The sequence below is a fragment of the Molossus molossus genome, unplaced genomic scaffold (assembly GCF_014108415.1).
Source record: "Molossus molossus isolate mMolMol1 unplaced genomic scaffold, mMolMol1.p scaffold_m16_p_18, whole genome shotgun sequence".
Classification (NCBI taxonomy): Eukaryota; Metazoa; Chordata; class Mammalia; order Chiroptera; family Molossidae; genus Molossus; species Molossus molossus.
Window position 1 is genome coordinate 62,052,070 of NW_023425353.1, and position 20,097 is coordinate 62,072,166.

At 50.6% G+C, this 20,097-nt stretch overlaps 1 protein-coding gene across 1 annotated transcript; it reads left to right on the forward strand.

The window, feature by feature from the left end:
• Positions 1 to 16,197: 16,197 nt before the first annotated feature.
• FAM240A (family with sequence similarity 240 member A) lies at positions 16,198 to 18,066 on the forward strand. Its single transcript, XM_036266310.1, has 2 exons — positions 16,198 to 16,346; positions 17,934 to 18,066. Exons 1-2 carry the CDS (start codon positions 16,204 to 16,206, stop codon positions 18,064 to 18,066), a joined length of 276 nt encoding a protein of 91 aa, XP_036122203.1. The 5' UTR covers positions 16,198 to 16,203.
• Positions 18,067 to 20,097: the final 2,031 nt, after the last annotated feature.

The following is a 20,097-nucleotide window of genomic DNA, read 5'->3' on the forward strand; positions in this document are numbered from 1 at the left end:
AGGGGTGGGGAGGGGAGGCAGCAGGAAGTGGTGGGAAGGGCAGGCAGCAGGAAGGGGTGGGGAGGGGAGGGGGAAGGCAGCAGGAAGTGGTGGGGAGGGGAGGGGGAAGGTAGCAGGAAGGGGTGGGGAGGGGAGGCAGCAGGAAGGGGTGGGGAGGGGAGGCAGCAGGAAGGGGTGGGAAGGGCAGGCAGCAGGAAGGGGTGGGGAGGGGAGGGGGAAGGTAGCAAGAAGGGGGAAGGTAGCAGGAAGGGGTGGGGAGGGGAGGGGGAAGGTAGCAAGAAGGGGTGGGGAGGGGAGGGGGAAGGTAGCAGGAAGGGGTGGGGAGGGGAGGCAGCAGGAAGGGGTGGGAAGGGCAGGCAGCAGGAAGGGGTGGGGAGGGGAGGGGGAAGGTAGCAAGAAGGGGGAAGGTAGCAGGAAGGGGTGGGGAGGGGAGGCAGCAGGAAGTGGTGGGAAGGGCAGGCAGCAGGAAGGGGTGGGGAGGGGAGGCAGCAGGAAGTGGTGGGAAGGGCAGGCAGCAGGAAGGGGTGGGGAGGGGAGGCAGCAGGAAGTGGTGGGAAGGGCAGGCAGCAGGAAGGGGTGGGAAGGGCAGGCAGCAGGAAGGGGTGGGGAGGGGAGGCAGCAGGAAGTGGTGGGAAGGGCAGGCAGCAGGAAGGGGTGGGGAGGGGAGGCAGCAGGAAGTGGTGGAAGGGCAGGCAGCAGGAAGGGTGAGGTACAGGAGGGTGGGAGGGAAGGCAGCAGGAAGTGGTGGGAAGGGCAGGCAGCAGGAAGGGGTGGGGAGGGGAGGGGGAAGGTAGCAAGAAGGGGGAAGGTAGCAGGAAGGGGTGGGGAGGGGAGGCAGCAGGAAGTGGTGGGAAGGGCAGGCAGCAGGAAGTGGTGGGAAGGGCAGGCAGCAGGAAGGGGTGGGGAGGGGAGGGGGAAGGTAGCAAGAAGGGGGAAGGTAGCAGGAAGGGGTGGGAGGGGAGGCAGCAGGAAGTGGTGGGAAGGGCAGGCAGCAGGAAGTGGTGGGAAGGGCAGGCAGCAGGAAGGGGTGGGGAGGGGAGGGGGAAGGTAGCAAGAAGGGGGAAGGTAGCAGGAAGGGGTGGGGAGGGGAGGCAGCAGGAAGTGGTGGGAAGGGCAGGCAGCAGGAAGGGGTGGGGAGGGGAGGGGAAGGTAGCAAGAAGGGGGAAGGTAGCAGGAAGGGGTGGGGAGGGGAGGCAGCAGGAAGTGGTGGGAAGGGCAGGCAGCAGGAAGGGGTGGGGAGGGGAGGCAGCAGGAAGTGGTGGGAAGGGCAGGTAGCAGGAAAGGGTGGGGAGAGGAGGCAGCAGGAAGTGGTGGGAAGGGCAGGTAGCAGGAAGGGGTGGGGAGGGAAGGCAGCAGGAAGTGGTGGGAAGGGCAGGCAGCAGGAAGGGGTGGGGAGGGGAGGGGGAAGGTAGCAAGAAGGGGGAAGGTAGCAGGAAGGGGTGCGGAGGGGAGGCAGCAGGAAGGGGTGGGGTGGGGAAGGCAGGCAGGAGGGAGGGGGAGGGGGAAGGCAGGCAGGGAGGTCTCCTTATCTTCCACATTAGCAGCTGTATTATAAGACAGTTGCACTTCCTGACACCATGCCTGTGTCCCCCACACAGGGAAGATGATGAAAAGGACAGAGTGCCACTTGACCCAAGGGTCCCCAGCATAGTCTGGCGCCTCCAGGAGTCTCAGCTTCTCTACCTGGTCAGCTCCATCTGCTGATCTGAGGGGGGAAATGTGTGTGTGTGTGTGTGTGTGAAAGTAGAAGATCCTTCTGTTTTCTTCTAAGCTATACAGCACTTCTAAGCTACACAATTATTCCTTATATACAACGTATGATGTAAATTAACCCTTCACAGATTAGCCCCAGTTCCATAGGGCATCCTCCCTGGCAGATGCCAATACTAGGGATCAAAAGACAAGAGACAAATTAGTTAATTCCAAATCTCTCCGGTTCCTTTTTAATTGGCAAAAGAAGAAAGGCAGGACTGAGAACGATGACTCTCCAAGGCTGGACAGAGGCAGAGCCAGGTCTTGACTCAGCCTCTGGATTCTCCCAGCCCACACCCCCATCCCAGGCTGCCCCCTGGTGACACCTAGATGGTCAGGAGGAACCTGGAGAGAAGGAAGTCTTGGCAGAAGGCCAGCTGCTGGCACCCCTGCTTCCCCTGCTGGCTGGGTGATGTGTCCCTCACAGATCACGGCTCCAGCCCAGGTGCAGGGTGTCGGTGCACCTCCGCCTGCGCGTGTTCTCATGCACACGTGTCCGTGCTCGCTGGTCCTGGTGGAGAATGGAGGAGGAGCCCCATCATGCTGTCACTTCAGCCTGACCCGTTTTCCATGAAGCCAGCCTCAGGACTGGCGGGAGAGCTGCTCTGTGGGCCGCCTCCCCCTTTCCTGAGCTGTACCCTTGAAACGTCAGGACGTGCTTGGCCAGGCGTGATGAGACTCAGCTGCTTCGAGCTTAGTGTCTGGAAAGACCCCAAAACAGCATTGCCCAAAATAATCTCTTCCACGGCTCTGCTGAGACTCTGCCCCGTGCTCATTTTTCTTTAGAGATGACAGGGAAGACTCCGCTGCAAAGGCTGGTGTGACCCAGGGCAGCCCACCAAGCAGGGACGGCTCACCCAAGGCAATGGGCCGTGGATCAGATCCACAGAGGAGCGGGAAAGGTCAGGAGACAGACGCAAGCCGGGGCCCTGTCGATTTCACAACTCTCGTCTTTTACCAAGCACGATTTTAAGTAAGGTCCTTCAAGATAAATCGCCAGGGGAACAGACGTCCAATTCCCTACAGATTAGTGCATCACACAGTGATCCAGTACTCCTGGCCACACAGAGGCACTGGACGCAGCCCAGGGGGTTTGCAGGGGATTCTCCTAGAGAAGGCCCAGTCCCCAGCTCTGTCAGTTGGGGTCTGCGGTGGTCAGAGAACTGGGCTGCTAGGGAACCAGGCCTATGGGTCAGTAATTCTGTCTGCCAAGTCCTGTCCCACCTCTGCCCAGGCTGCCTGGCTCTCAGTGCCTGTCCTCCCACAGACCTCCTTCACTGATCACCCCTCAGCAGCAGCATTATCGTCGGGGGGGGGGGGGACTTCCCAAGCTTGTCTGTGTCTTTGTGGTATTTGTCATACTCTTATCCCTGTTGATAACTCATGAAATTAGATAATGTAATTAAAAGCGCTTGGCAAACTTAAAAGTATCCAACAAAATCTATTCATTTCTCATGTTAATGTTTTGGTTCCTTACACATTTATTTATTTATTACTTTAGAAATCTATTGGGATTTTGGTTATCTATCATAGGTGCCGTTCAACGCCACCAAGAACAGAAGGACACATCTCCCCAGTTGCTGGGAAAGTTGTCCACGCAGCTTACAGCCCCCTCCCAGAGACACTTCTGCTGGATCTTGTCAAGCCCAAGGTCATCCCACCTTCTTCAGGCACCCCACTTCCAATACTGGTCTGTGTGGGTATGAAGCCTGGGCCCTCAGCCAACTGAGGACAGCTCTGAGGGCCAGAGCCGCTTCCCAGTTTTCCATGAGATCAACGGTGGCCTTGTTAGGTCAAAATCTATGACTTTTCTAGCTCTGCAGGCTCACAGTCATGACTCAGGACTTGACCTCTCCAAGAGATCAAGAGAGTCTAGAAATAAGGAGCAGGGCTGGGGAGGGCACTAAGGAGCAGGGCCGGGAAGGGCACTAAGGAGCAGACCTGGGAAGGGCACTAAGGAGCAGGGCTGGGAAGGGCACTGAAGAGCAGACCTGGGAAGGGCACTGAGGAGCAGGGCTGGGAAGGGCACTGAGGAGCAGACCTGGGAAGGGCACTGAGGAGCAGACCTGGGAAGGGCACTGAGGAGCAGGGCTGGGAAGGGCACTGAGGAGCAGGGCTGGGAAGGGCACTAAGGAGCAGGGCTGGGAAGGGCACTGAGGAGCAGGCCCGGGAAGGGCACTGAGGAGCAGGGCCGGGAAGGGCACTGAGGAGCAGGCCTGGGAAGGGCACTGAGGAGCAGACCTGGGAAGGGCACTGAGGAGCAGACCTGGGAAGGGCACTGAGGAGCAGGGCCAGGAAGGGCACTGAGGAGCAGACCTGGGAAGGGCACTGAGGAGCAGACCTGGGAAGGGCACTGAGGAGCAGGCCTGGGAAGGGCACTGAGGAGCAGGGCTGGGAAGGGCACTGAGGAGCAGGCCTGGGAAGGGCACTGAGGAGCAGGGCCAGGAAGGGCACTGAGGAGCAGACCTGGGAAGGGCACTGAGGAGCAGGGCTGGGAAGGGCACTGAGGAGCAGGCCTGGGAAGGGCACTGAGGAGCAGGCCTGGGAAGGGCACTGAGGAGCAGGGCTGGGAAGGGCACTGAGGAGCAGACCTGGGAAGGGCACTAAGGAGCAGGGCTGGGAAGGGCACTGAGGAGCAGACCTGGGAAGGGCACTGAGGAGCAGGGCTGGGAAGGGCACTGAGGAGCAGGGCCGGGAAGGGCACTAAGGAGCAGACCTGGGAAGGGCACTAAGGAGCAGGCCTGGGAAGGGCACTAAGGAGCAGGGCTGGGAAGGGCACTGAGGAGCAGGGCTGGGAAGGGCACTGAGGAGCAGGGCTGGGAAGGGCACTGAGGAGCAGGGCCGGGAAGGGCACTAAGGAGCAGACCTGGGAAGGGCACTGAGGAGCAGACCTGGGAAGGGCACTAAGGAGCAGGGCTGGGAAGGGCACTGAGGAGCAGGCCTGGGAAGGGCACTGAGGAGCAGACCTGGGAAGGGCACTAAGGAGCAGGGCTGGGAAGGGCACTGAGGAGCAGGCCTGGGAAGGGCACTGAGGAGCAGGGCTGGGAAGGGCACTGAGGAGCAGGGCTGGGAAGGGCACTAAGGGGCAGGGCTGGGAAGGGCACTGAGGAGCAGGGCTGGGAAGGGCACTGAGGAGCAGACCTGGGAAGGGCACTAAGGAGCAGACCTGGGAAGGGCACTGAGGAGCAGGCCTGGGAAGGGCACTGAGGAGCAGGGCTGGGAAGGGCACTGAGGAGCAGGGCTGGGAAGGGCACTAAGGGGCAGGGCTGGGAAGGGCACTGAGGAGCAGGGCTGGGAAGGGCACTGAGGAGCAGACCTGGGAAGGGCACTAAGGAGCAGACCTGGGAAGGGCACTGAGGAGCAGACCTGGGAAGGGCACTGAGGAGCAGACCTGGGAAGGGCACTGAGGAGCAGGGCCGGGAAGGGCACTGAGGAGCAGGGCTGGGAAGGGCACTAAGGAGCAGACCTGGGAAGGGCACTGAGGAGCAGACCTGGGAAGGGCACTGAGGAGCAGGGCTGGGAAGGGCACTAAGGGGCAGGGCTGGGAAGGGCACTGAGGAGCAGGCCTGGGAAGGGCACTGAGGAGCAGGCCTGGGAAGGGCACTGAGGAGCAGGGCTGGGAAGGGCACTGAGGAGCAGACCTGGGAAGGGCACTGAGGAGCAGGGCTGGGAAGGGCACTGAGGAGCAGACCTGGGAAGGGAGAAGCAAGATGCTTAACTGCTTTCTGTTTAGTACTCATGGTCCTGGTGGAGGAGCACAGGTTTGCCCAGAGTTAAAGCCACCCAGAGAGGGCGGAGTAAGGAACACTGCTCCGCTGTAAGCCGCTGGTACAGCCTCCAGACTTCCCTCCGATCTGGCCCAGCCATCCAGAGACCTCTTTGTTATGGTGACCACATTTCACAAATGAAAAAAAGCAGTAGCCTCCTCAAAGGTGAACAGGTTGGGATATTTGCAGTCAGGAATGTCCTGAAATGTCGCTTGCGAAGGTCATCATACCTTTGCAACCTTGGTCACCTTTTAACTGTCTGTGCCTGGTGGCATGTTCCCTGGGGGCTGCACTCATGAGGGTTTCTTGCTTTCCGCTCCTCGACCACATCATAACAGAAGTTAAGCCGGCCTTGCGTGACACAGCCGATGAAGTTCAATGGTCAGGAACCACATAAAATAGACTAGCTTCTAGAACCCACACTCTTCCACTCCAAGCCTCACTTTCTATTGACCAAACCCCAACAGTCCCATTCTATTTGGTCATCTGTTCTTTGTTTTTGTTTTTAATTTTTTTTCCTTTATTGACTTGAGAGGGAGAGGGAGAGAGAGATAGAAACATCGATGAGAGAGAACATGGATTGGGCATGTGCCCTGACCAGGAATCGAACCGGCGACCTCTTGGTGCATGGGTCGACGCTCAACCACTGAGCCACACCGGTCGGGCTACAATTTGTGTCTTCTGTGCCTAATACATGGGCTGATTTCAACAAACATAAAACCTCAAGAGCACGCGCATGCTTTGCGGTCAGCCCAGCAGAGGCCCGAGGCAGCTGCGCCAGGCATGGCTCTGGGGTCACGGGCACGTTCTTCAGTCGTTTTCAGCCTCAGTTTTCCTATCACATGGAGAACCACAATGTAACGTAAAATGCATCACAGTATAACATACGCAAATATAAATCTTATCTTCCCCTTCCCTGCTCTGGTAGAAAATCAGTCTCCTGGGCTTAAATTTAAACATTTTACCTTTTTACTAAGTTCACACTCCTTCCTACTGAATGATGGGTTACCTGATACATCGTGTGTATGTCAAGCATTGTGAGCGCTTCAAGGGAACGGAGCCCGTGAGTGGGAATAAGGGTTGTTTTATGTTAATAGGAAGGCCAGTGCCCCCCGTCTGGGAAGACCTCTGCTGGACCTGTCAGCCTATCCCCGAAAAAGACCCAAACGAGGGCTAGAAGCACCGCGCAACGCAGGCAAATACTTCAGGTGTTGCAAAAGCAACACCAATAAGAGGATGCAATCAACTAAAGAAACTTGTTGGCTCTCTCATTTCGGCCTGTTTGAACTTGAAATTGCTTATAAAAGGCTTGATATTGTTGGGGGACAATACTTCTCTTTTCAATGGAGAATCGGATTGAGAAGCCCCCCGGAAGAATCCCTGCCCATTAAATAAATTATAAACACAGAATTAAGTTTTAGAAATTCAGACCATTGTCAAGTCAAAATTCAGTTGAATTGGGAAAATCGTAAATGTTTGTCCTTTGATGTAACAAAGTGTGGAAGCTGTGAATTTCCATGCTAGGGGATCAAGTAGGTTTTTCAGATCACCTGAAGTGTGGAAGCTGTGAATTTCCATGCTAGGGGATCAAGTAGGTTTTTCAGATCACCTGAAGTGTGGAAGCTGTGAATTTCCATGCTAGGAGATCAAGTAGGTTTTTCAGATCACCTGAAGTGTGGAAGCTGTGAATTTCCATGCTAGGGGATCAAGTAGGTTTTTCAGATCACTTGGAGCCCGGGGGGAGTAGCAATACCTAAGAAGCTTAATTTGATAAGTCTTTTCCTTTTTTTTAAAATATGTTTTTATTGATTTCTTAGAAAGAGAGGAAGGGAGAGAGAGATAGAAACACCGATGTGAGAGAGATACATCAATGGGCTGCCTCCTGCACAGCCCGTTTTGGGGATGGAGCCTGCAGCCCAGGCACCTCTCAGTCCATGGACCGATGCTCAATCCACTGAGCTCCACTGGCCAGGGCCATAGGTCTTTGCTTAAAGGACTCACTAATAGCTTCCATAAAGTTGGAGGAATCTCATGTAACCAAAAAAGCTTTCCCAACATTTAGCATGTCAGTGAAAAAAAAATCCTTCAAGATAACCTTTCACCTACTACATATTCAGTTCCACTATGGATTTCTTTTAAAGAGGAAATGGGTACTTTAAAAAATTTTACTAATGTTTTATTCTATCCGCTCTGTTTGCATATAACATCAGCAGAAAGACACTAAAAGTAAAACGGGTGTTTTTAACTTAAAATATACTTCAGGGCCCTGGACGGTTTGGCTCAGCAGTAGAGCATCGGCCTGCAGACCAATGAATCGCAGGTTGGATTCTGGTCAAGGGCACGTGCCTGGGTTGTGGGTTGTCCCCGGTCCTGGTCTGGCTTGTGCAGGAGGCAACCAGTCGATGTGTCCCTCCAATGTGGATGTTTCTTTCTCTCTCCCTTTCTCTCCCTCCCTCCCACTCTAGCTGAAGATAAATAGATAAATATCCTTGGTAAGGATTAAAATACACACACACACTTCAGGGGTATCAGTGTTGCTCTGGGTATCACTTTGAATAGGTGGTGCTTTGAGGAATGGCCTGGGGCTACTTTCCTGTTCTCACCTATAAAAACTCTCAGCTGCACCACTTGGTCCTGCTGCTGCATTAGACGTTCACAGTAGGAGGGGGAAGGTAGTGAAATGCCCCCCAGATTCCAAATGAGCCGTTCCAGCTGCTTCACTGCCTTATGCTTCCCCGGTGGAGGTTTGAGCATCAACGGTTATGTGGCCCAGCAGGGATGGCAACCTGTCTCAGACACAGGGCCATTCCAGATGTTAACCCAAGAACACAGCATGTTCTTTGAAATGGCTTGAATGTTGTTTTCCATTTAGAAGCCCTTCTTGGTTTGATAACTGTTCCTGGGAAGACCGTCGCCAAGGCCGGTTCCTGCTCCTGCCGGGGAGGACAGAGCAGACTGAAATGCCTTCACCACCCTCCATGCGTGGATTAGCAGGCCTCTCTAAATCATCCGGTAAAGTGACTCCAAAGTGTGACTTGTCACACCATCCAGGGCTCCTTTACCCCAGGGGTGGAGGGCAGCTTTGCCTCGCACCCCGTAGGTTCGTGCTCACAGATAATCCGCTGTTTGGAACAATAACGGGTTCCAGCCAAGTCATGGTCCCTGCAGGTGCTGCCAGAGCAGAGCTCTCCTGCCTCGGGGGCAGGGGCGCAGGCATGGAGCTATTTTTCACCAGGAAGGAGGCCACCATGTCCCTGGAATGAGACCTCTGTGATTCCAGTCCTAATTCGGCGCATGGGACCTTGAACGCTGAGGCATTTCTGCACCTCGTCCATTCTGCATATAAAGGGCGGAGACCCTGAGGTTTCAGGACCAGGCGGTGGCCTTCGGAAGTCCCAGAGCGGCACTGCCCACCCCCCTTTTCACCATCAAGACAGCAGCAGATTCATCTCAAAGGTAAAGGGTGTGAACTTGAGTGTGCCAGGAACGAAGTTCATCGCGCACTTCTTGGGGAAGTGGAGTGGATATACTCTGAACCTCTCTTTTTCAGTCTCTAAAACTCACCTTCCCATCTGAACCCTTAACTTTGCATCCACTTGGAAATGACTTAGACATCGCAACGGGCTTTTCATACCTGGTTTATAGATTTAGATGATGCATTCAAAGCAAGCTCAGTGTGGAAGGCAGAAATCAGTGCCAGTGTTTACCTAACAAGGCTCTGAGGAGGTGAGATTCTGTGAAGAAAATCAGTGCATTTTGAGGGAAAGATGCCAACTCCCCCAAACCAGTGACCTCAGGGAACTTCAAATAGGGAAGCTCACCCCAGCAGGTTCCTCAGAAGCCTGAGGCTTGAGAGGATGCATTAAGTTTGGGTCTTTGTAATTCCCAAGCAGACGTCCTCAGCTTGAATATGCACACGAATATGCACAAGAATCATCTGGGGATCTGGTTAAAATGCAGGTTTTGACTCGGGTTTTGGTCCTGATAAACCTGCATTTGTAACAACTCCTACCGGATGCCATGCCAGTGTTACGGGTTCCTGGGGCAACTCAGTAGCAGGATCTGGTGATGAATGGTTGAATCTTATCAAATCAGCAAAAAGGCAAAATACATTTTACCTAACACATGTCTGTTATAGTTTTACATTTTTATTTTTGTATTAACATAGGGTAAAAAATGACTCTTGTGTGTGCTCAGTTCTACAAATTTATCACACCTACAGCTGTGTGTAACCACCACAATCAGGAGGCAGAACAATTCCACGGCCCCCCAAAACTTCCTCATGCTGTGCCTTTGTAGTTAAACTCCCCTGTACCTCTCACCTCAGGCAATTGTTATAATTTGTCTTTCCGAGGCTGACAGATAAATGGAATCATAGAGGATAATAATCTGAGAATGCTTCTTCCTCTCAGCCCGATGCCTTTGGGATTCATCCAAGTTCTGGACTGTGTCTGTAGTTTGTTCTTTTTTATTGCTGCATAGTATTCCATTGTATGGATGTTTGACAGTTTTTTACCCATTCACATTGAAGAACTATTAGGTTGTTTCCACTTATTGGAAATTACAAATAGAACTGCATACAAGTGGACAGGTGTTTGCATTTCTATAGGCTACATGCCTAGGAGTGGGATGGCTGGGCCATATGGTGGGTATACATTTAATGTATGAGAAACTGCCAAACTGTTTTCTGGAATGATACCTGTACCACGTTGCATTCCCAGCAGCTACTGTGAGAGTTCCAGTAGCTCCACACCATCCTCTCTAGCACTTGATACTGTACATATTTTTTATCTTGGCCCTTCTTGTAGGGGTGAAGTGGTATCTCTACATGCTTTTAATTTGGATTCCCCTAGTGGTTAATGATGTGCAACATCTTTTAATGTGCTGTTTGGTGTCTGTGCGTCCTCTTTGATGAGTGTCTGGTAAACTCTTTGGCCATCATTTAATTGGGTTGTTTGCTCTCAAGGTATTGAGTTTTGAGAGTTCTTGATATAGTCTGGATACAAATCCTTTGTCATTTGTGTGATTGGCAATGTTTTTTTTTATTTGTATCCTGTCTTTCATTCCCATAACCATGTCTTTTGCAGAACAAATTTGGGTGAAGCCCAATTTATTAATTTTTTTCATGAATTATGCTTTTGCTGTCATTTCTAAGAACTCTGCCTAACCCCCAAGCCACAAAAAATTTCTCCCGAAAGTTTTTCAGTTTACATTTTATATTAGAGCTATGATCCATTTTGAGCTAATTTTTGTATAAGGTTAGGGTTCAAGTCAGGTTCTTTTTTTTTTGACTTGTATTTGTGGCATATTGGTATCCTGTTCCAACAGCATTTGTTGAGACTATTTGTTGAGAATCATTTGCCTTTATCTATTAAAAAAAATTTATTTTGGATTTTAATTAGAGCTGCAATAAATCTATAGATTAATTTTGGGAGAACTGATATCTCTGCTTTGTTGAGTCTTCCAATCCATTAACATGCTACGTCTCTCCATTTGTTGATATTGTCTTTCAGTTTATTCATCAGCATTTTGCAGTTTTTAGCATATTTTCTACATGTTTTGTTAGATTTATAGCTAAGTATTTCAATTAGGAAATTATTGTACATGGTAGTGTGTTTTTAATTTCAGCTTCTAATTGTTCGTTGCTGGCATATATTAATTTTGTGTATTGATCTCATATTCTGCATCTTTGCTAAACTCACTTATTAGCTCTAAGAATGTCTTTGTGGTTTGCTTCACACACACTTGAACAAAACCTATTCTACCATTGCCGGGTGAGCAGATCCATCGATTACACGGCAGTCTAGTGGGCCGAGGACGCTGTTCGGGTTTTCTATGTCTGTGATTATTTTCTCTCCACTAGTTTCACTGTGTGAGATCAGAACCACACCTGTGCAGGCCGGCGGCCAGCCCAGGTGCTCAGAAGCAGTTTTAAGGAGTCTCTAGAGGTCCATCCACCTCTGTGGTGTCCCCAATGAGTTCCAATTGCCTGAATTCCCCTCTTTCATCCCTTTGGCCAGAAACTCGGGGCTTTGGTTACCTGTTCTGCAGGGCCCTTCTGTTGGCAGCCTGCATATCTGGGGTTAAATGCCCAGAGGATTGAGAGGGAAAAGGCAGCGAGGGTCCTCCCGCCAGGGTAGGACCACAGCACCTCCTACTGGAGCACATTAGGCCCTGCTCAGGATTCTGTGTCAGCCGGCCCTGCTGATCTGGCCACTTCCATTGATGCTGCCAGGCCTCTCACCTTGGAATTTCCTGGAGACCTGAGAGACTGGAGAAAAGAAAAATAAGTGACTCCCCTCCTTCTCTGAGCCCCAGGAGTCTCCTTTCTCCCCAGAACCAGAGCACTTCCGGATCTCTCTGGCCATGTTCCCACTTACGGGTTGCCTTGAGTCTAAACTGGGGATACTAGCGTAAAAGTAGAAACTTTAGCCTTGGCCAGGTGGCTCAGTTGGTTGGAGCATCATCCCCTACACCAAAAGGTTACGGGTTCGATTCCTGGTCAGGGCACTTACCTAGGTTGTGGGTTTGATTCCCAGTTGGGGAGTGTACAGGAGACAACTGATCAATGTTTCTCTCAAAAGAAAATATAGCTCCACTTACTGGTAACTGGAATTCAGGTCTTCAATCCACCCGCTCTGCCTGCCTTCCGAGCCTGCAGCCGGCTGCGCCACGCAATCTGTCCAGGCTTTGGAGCCGCAGTGGCTGCGGACGGGGCGGCGTGTCCTTCCTCCGTTTATCTGGGATGGAAGCCTCTGTTCTACTTCGAACTGTAGTCTTCATAAAGCCTTTTGAAATGCCGTGAAAAATCATCACAAAAGAGTTGCTATGAAAAGGTGTCGGCTAGCCAAGAAATAGGGTGGCAGGCAGGGTCAGCCTGCGCAGAATGAGCCACTCCAGCCAAGAGTCCTAAGAATGAGCAGTATAAACCAACACTCTTTCTAAAAATAAAGAATAAAGCACCTTTCACATTCCTTGTTTTGCATTTAATACTCCGAGTAACCCGAGACTTGGGAATTAGGTGGTTGGCACCGCGTTAGGCCTCGCCGCAGACAAACGGGCCTTTGTGTTATTGGTTCACTGAACATTGTGGGCCCGTCGTGCTGCGTGGATGCCTCACATGTGGTCCAAGTTCAACACTCGTTTCACTGAGTTGATGGGATGGTGCTGCATGCTGTCATTCTCTTTAGCAAAACTGAGCTTTGTCAAGTTCACAGTATCATTGAAGCCCGGCTTCCCCAGTAGGTGCCGATCGGCCGGAGGAGCACCGGTTCTCTCCCTGGACACGGAGCCCGGGCCTGGGTTCTTGGCCGAGGAGGTACAGAGAAATAGAGCCATTTATGTATCAAGGACAATCCCCGATGTTTCCAAAGGGCTTTCCAACGATTGATATTTTTCTCCTTACATTTCTGCAAGGAGGGGTGTCCTCGTTTTAGAAACCAGGAAACCAAAGCACAAAGGCTCACAGAAACACGGTCACCTGTGAAGGGAAGGGCTGGGAGCAGCCCTAACAATGAGATGCCCACAGGCTCTCCCAGCGGCTTAGAGCCGGGAACTTGGATGAATCTCTAGTCCAAACACAAAAGGCATTTCTTCTATACTTTTACTGAGGCATAACTTATGTGTAATAAAATCTACCCATTTGGTAAGTTTGGCAATTGTATACAGCAGTATAACCATCACTAGAAGCAAGATATAGGTTCTTTTCTTTTTTTAATATGTATTTATTTATTTTTGTTACAGATGTTTCTCCTTTTTCCCCCATTGACACCCTCCTCCCAATCCCACTCCACCCCCAGCATTATTGTCTATGTCCTTGTTGACTCATACATGCATATAAGTTCTGTGGTTTATCTCTTCCCTCCCACCCCCTCTTTTGAGGTTTGTCAGTCTGTACCCCACTTCTATGTCTCTGGGTCTATTTTGTTCCTCAGTTTGTTTTGTTCATTATATTCCACAAATAAGTGAGATCATGTGATATTTGTCTTTCTCTGATTGGCTTGTTTCACTTAGGATAATACTCTCCAGGTCCCACCCTGGCCAGTTCGGCTCAGCGGTTAGAGCGTCGGCCCGCGGACCAGAGAGGCCCAGGTTTGGTTCCCGCTAAGGGCACATACCTCAGTTGCAGTTTGTCCCCGGCCCCAGTTGGGGTTGTGTGGGTGGCAGCCACTTGATGAGTCTCTCTCATGTCAATGTTTCTCTCTCTCTCTTCCTGTTCTATCTGGAGATAAATGCAAAAATGTCCTCGGGTGAAGATTAAAAAAAAAAAATACTCTCCAGGTCCCTCTATGTCATCTCAAAGGATAAGAGATCTTTCTTTTTTACAGCTGCATAGTACTCCGTTATGTATATATACCATAGCTTTTTTATCCACTCATCTATTGATGAACACTTGGGCTGTTTCCAGATCTTAGTGATTGCAAATAGTGCTGCTATGAACATAGGGGTACACATATTCTTTTTGATTGGTATTTCAGGCTTCTTAGGGTATATTCCTAGAAGTGGGATCACTGGGTCAAATGGCAGTTCAATTTTTAATTTTTTTGAGGTAACACCATATTGTTTTTTATAGTGCCTGCACCAGTCTGCATTCCCACCAGCAGTGCACTAGAGTCCCCTTTTCTCCACACCCTTGCCAACACTTGCTGTTTGATGATTTGTTGATGGCAGCCATTCTGACAGGTGTGAGGTGATACCTCATAGTTGTTTTCATTTACATCTCTCTGATGATTAGTGACACTGAACATATTTCCATATGTCTCTTGGCCATTTGTATGCCCTGTTTGGAAAGGTGTCTATTTAGGTCCTCTGCCCATTTTTTAATTGGGTTCATTGTTTTCCTTTTGTTGAATTGTGTGAGTACTTTATATTTTGGAAATTAGCCCCTTATCTGATGTATCATTGGCAGCTATGCTGTCCCATATAGTAGGTTCCCTTTCCATTTTGATGGTTGTTTCTTTTGCTGTGCAGAAGCTTTTTAGTTTGATGTAGTCCAGTGCGTTCATTTTTTCCTTTGTTTCTCTTGCCTTAGGTGATGTATCAGTGAACATTCTGCTGTGTATGATGTCTGAAATTTTGTTGCCTACATTTTCTTCAAGGATTTTTTATGGATTCATGAGTCACATTTAAGTCTTTTATCCATTTTGAGTTTATTCTTCTGTATGGTGTAAGTTGGTGGTCTGGCTTCATTTTTTTGCATGTAGCTGTCCAATTTTCCCAACACAATTTATTGAAGAGGCTGTCTTTACTCCAACATATGGATTATTTTCATAACCTAAAGTCCCCTAGACTGCTTTGTAGTCAGTTCCCTCCCCTCCCCCCACTTCAGGGAGCCCCACCTGCTGCTATGTCTCTGCTTTCACAGGACTGCCACCACAGGCCTCGGCACAGTCTGCTTTCCGCGCCCTGGGCGCTCCCACCCACTCATCCAGCATGTCCTTTCCCCTGAGAAGTACCCTTCAGACCATGTCAGGTGACTCTTCTTGTGCCCCAGCCCCTCCCAGCTCCTATCACAGGAAATCCTAGTGCCTGTGACAAGTGTGTATCCAGCTTACTCCCTGTCATACCTGAAATCCCCTTCATGATCAAATTTGATCTTCAAAGAAATTTTAAAAACAAGGAAATTGGGGCCTGGAGGATGTATTGACCAGCAGAAGGTGCATCGGGTTAATGCACAAACAAATCTGGAGCAAACATCCGGTTTCAACCCCTCTCCCCTTCCACCGGCCCATGGCCCCCTCAGCCTCTGAGAGGGCGCTGTGGTCCAGACCTTCACGCTGAGCCCCAGACCCAGTGTCCGCATACCCGCTCCAAAGCCTTCCCTTGGATCAGCACCCAGGCGAGTCAAACTGCCCAGCGCTGCTGGAGGCCGCTCCCCACGAGCCCCGCTCTGGCATTTCCCATCTTTGCACAGGCATAGCAACCGTGCCCCCTCCAGTGGTACCCCCCACCTTCATTTACCACCCGACTTGACACCCCAGAATACACTGTGAACCTGACCACTTTTCGTCATCCTCGCCCTGGGCGTTGCTTCTCCCTGACACGTCCTGTGGCCTCTACCTCCTTTCTCTCACCCTCCAGTCCCTGCTTCTGACCTGTCTGCCCAACCCACTGAGGACTGGGAGTCGGACAGAGTTTCTTCATGTAACACTGAGCATTCTTGAGTGTCTGATATGTATCATTCCATACACATACATGCACACATGCACTTCAAAGTGCTTGCCCTGGTGCATCAGACACTGGGAGCCTTTTCTGTGACAAACCCCTTTAGTAAAGGGCTTGAAACATTCCAAAGTCTGCAGCCTGCCTCCTGCTATGGCTGTGGGACCACAGGCAAGTTCTGAAACCCTCAGATGTCCCACTGTAGATGGGGAACATACCGTCCGCTCACGGGGATGTTGTGATGAGGGAAATGCATACAATGCCCGCACACCACTGTTGATGAGAAGTTGAGAAGCCATTCTTCTGTGAGGAGGAAGGACAGAGGTACCTGCCAGGTGCCTGTGACCTGCCACGTCTGTGGAGAGCTTCTGCCGTTCGCATCACTGGATCCCGTGACTGTTATTCCTGCTGCTGAGGGTCTGTACCTGGCCAGGGTCTCCCTCAGGTAAATGATGTCGGTACCCTCACGAGTCCGAGGGAGCGTGTCCTGTGAGGGTCCGGCTGATATTCTCTCTTTCAGGGGATGAACAATCAGTACGTGCGCCGGGAGGTCTTCTGCCGGAGCACCTGTCACGAGCTCAAGCACTTCTGGGAAAGGGAAATCGGCAAACAGACTTACTACCGAGAATCCGAGGAACGTCGCCTGGGAAGGAGCGCGCTGAGGAAGTATGTGGCTGCTGCTTTTTATTCATTAATTTTTCAAAACAGACTTTATTATTTAGAACAAGTTCACACCAAAACAGCCGACAGTAAAGGGTTCCCACATACCCCTCCCTCCAGGCACACCCCGCACCGTCAGCAGCCAGCACCGCCTGCGCACACTGACAGCGTCCGCACCCTTGTGTGTCAGTTTCTTCACGCAAAATCGATTTCCCCAGAAGAATGCCCGATGGGCATCTCAGAGGGCGAAATTATTTTAATTTTTCATCCATATGTTGCTGCCACCACCTATATTTTAAAAGGTCTAGGTGAGCAAATATATACTCTAACTTTTGTCTTCATAAATGGAAAAGAATCTCTTCTCTGTCGCTGGTTCTAGTGCATGAGGGTCACGCTCAATTTGGGGAACATATATTTGTATATGACTTTCTTATCCCATTTGACAATCTTTGCACTTCAATTAGATTTTTACATCAACATTAATTGGTTTGTTTGGACTTAAATCCACCATCTTGCTGTTTGTTTTCTATTTCTCTCATCTGTTCTTGATTCTCTTTCTTTTTCTGCCTTTTGGATTAATTAAATATTTTTTATGATTCTATTTTATCTCCTCTGTTGGCTTTTTAACTATATTTCTTTGTGTTATTGTAGTGGTTGCATTAGGATTTATATATACATTTTGAACTGATCACAGTCTACCTTCAAGGGTACATTTCGTGTAGGGTGTGAGAACCTTACAGTGGTACAGTCCCAGTTCTCCCCTCCTGGCCTTCATGCTATTGTACAAAGTACATTTTGACTTCCACGTGTGTTGTAAACCCCATGTTACATTATTAACAGTGTTGCTTTAAACCACTGATTATCTTCTAGAGAGGTTTAAATAGTAAGAAAAAGGTATTACTATGTACCCACGTAGCTGCCTCTTCTGTGTTTGTTCCGCTGTGATCCCGATTTCCACCTGGTATCATTTCCTGCCTGAAGGGACTGCCTTTAACACGTGTCGTGACAGCCTACCTGGGATGAATGCTCTCTTTTCACACATCTGAAGACCTCTGTTTTTGAAAGATAGCCTTGCTGGGTAAACAATTCTAGATCGACAGGGTCCGTACCCCCCCATATTTTAAAGACATTGTACTTTAAATTGTTGTGTTTTTTTTCTTTACTGATATTAGAGAGAGAGAGAGGAAGGGAGGGGGAGAGACAGACAGAAACGTTGATGAGCGAGAACATTGATTGGCTGCCTCCTGCATGCCCTCCACTGGGGATCAGGCCCACAACCTGGGCATGTGCCCTGACCAGGAATCAAACCAACAACCTCTTGGTGCACGGGTCGACGCTCAACCACTGAGCCACACCAGCCGGGCAAAGATACTGTACTTTTAAAGAAAAGTTCAGATTAAAATTAGAATACTTTGGAAAGAGGTGTGAATTAAAATAGGTATATTGTTAAATTTGCAAGTCCTCAGCATACCTTTTACAACCTGAACATACACACACACACACACACACACACAGCCCTTCAGAAAAGAGGAAAGAGAGAAGCTTTCCCCGAGCCAATGGCCCCCTTTGTGTGTGTTTTGTTTCTATTTCCAGGCTCAGGGAAGAATGGAAGCAGAGACTGGAAACCAAGCTGAGACTGCGAAACAATCCCGATGAGACTGAAAAGCAGGCAAATGTCGGCCAAGAGCTTCTCGCTTCGTTGACGCAAGAGGATACAAAACACTGAGGTCGCTGTGCTGGGAGCCGTCAATGCACGTGGCTGAGTCCCTCTGTGCCAAGCAGATGTCGTACTCCTGTCTCCCCCACCTGTGAGGGCTTTGCCTGCAGACCCTTTCCCTGTGTTCAGTGGAATTATCAGCCGAGTCAGTCCTCTGCATGTCTCTAAGGATGAGATGAGATTATTTGATACCAAAGCTCCATGTGGCATCTGTATTTCCATATAATTATCATCTAGTTTCGAAATCCAAATAGTTTCCATTCTAAGCACGCTGGGGGGATGATCTTCGTGGCCATACTTGAAACATTGCACAGTAGTTTTGCTCCACATTTTTCTCTTAGGAAGCAGTTTCTCTAATCCTTTCTCTTGTTTTCTTTTTATGAGAAGAAAAATGCATCTATTTGCAGAAATAAAACTATTGTAAATAGTCATTAAAATAAGGCTTGCAAATAAATCGACCTAATGCTATTTTTTCTTCATGTGGAATTAATTTTGGTTTATTCAAAAACATGATTATCTAGACCCATTCAATAAGATCAGAGTGATTTTAATAAAATTCGGTTGCCTGGCCATCACTTGTGGGCATGCTCTGTTACTGCTTTATTTAAAATCTCCACATGCTCGCACTGGTTAGCTCCCTGCCAACTCAGCTGAAGTTTATCTGGCCGCCCCAACAGAGTGTTTGCCATATAGATTCTGACATTTGAAATGTCACTGCGTTCCCCAGACATCCCTCAGGTCCCCAGTACAAGGTTGCTGATTCTAAAAGTACACACTGGAACTGGGCCTGGGGCAACAATTTCCAACGGGACAAGGGAGCAGACGCGTGTGGTAAAGTACGCGGCGGGTGTAGGTGACCCCTTCCACACACAAGGGCGATGTGACTGGGAGTCAGGGCAGGGGCGATTCTGGACAGTAGCAAGTGTGGTGCTCTGGTCCTCTAAATGTCCCCATGTGCCATGCAGTGCTTCCCTCCACATCCCCAGGGAGCCAAGAAGGCTTCCTCAGCGCAGTGGGAGCCACCAGGAGGCCAGAAGCATGCGGGGAGCACTTGCCTAGGTCCCACACTTCTGTGATCCAGGGCACAGGGCTTGGAGCCCTCCCACCTGCTGGGGTCTCTCATGCAATCTGGGATCCTGTTCAACTAACCAGCCACAGATTCCAGCTGGGTTCGTTGGAAACCGTTTTGATGAAAGAGGAACTTTTGCTGGGCTAGGAGGAAATCAGGAATTAAAGAGAGGGAGAGGCGAGAACAGGCTGGCCCGCGGGGAGGCCCTCAGAAGCGCAGGCGCCCGCGTGAACTGCTGGAAGCCAGCAGAAGAGTGAGGCAGGAGGAGCAGCGAAGACTCCTTGCTCACTGGCCCCCCCACATGCCAGGCGCTGGGCTAAGCAACCAGAACACAGCAGACAAAACCAGGAGCGCAGTCTAGGGCAGACGGCAGGAAAGTCAAGGCGATCAGTGTAAGGGACTTCAGCACTGGCAGCCATGGCAGGTACTGGGTCCCCTGGCCCAGGGGGGCTTCTTAAAGAACAGGCTGATTAGGCCCAGGTAATCATGATCCGGGTGAAGGTGAGTCAGGGCTCCTGGGTCCTGGGTGCTTTGAGGGAGACATTCAGCAAAGCTTGAATGGGCGTGAGGAGAAGCGGCTGCAAGAACTGAATCTGCAGAAATCAGCATCCTCAGCTCGATGGCTGAGCGGGAGCTTTTCTCAAGGGCACAAGGAGGCACTGAAGGGTGGTGGCCGGGAGGGTGAGCGCCACAATGGCCATGGAGGGTTGTTCCAAATCAAACATAGGACAGAGGCAGAAAGGCCAGCCAGGAGCTCCGGAGAGGCAAGAAGACCGACACTCAGGCCCCTGTGTCAGCCGGACGGGGAAGGAAAGGGAGAGAAGTGTGAGTGCCCCCTCCCACAGTACTGGAGGCTGGGAGTCCACTCAGAACGCCCGTGCTTGTTCTTGTCTTGTAGGTGGCCACCTGCTCACCGTGTCCTCCAGGGCATGGGGTGGGTGCTCTCTGAAGTCTCTTCTTTTTTTATTTTT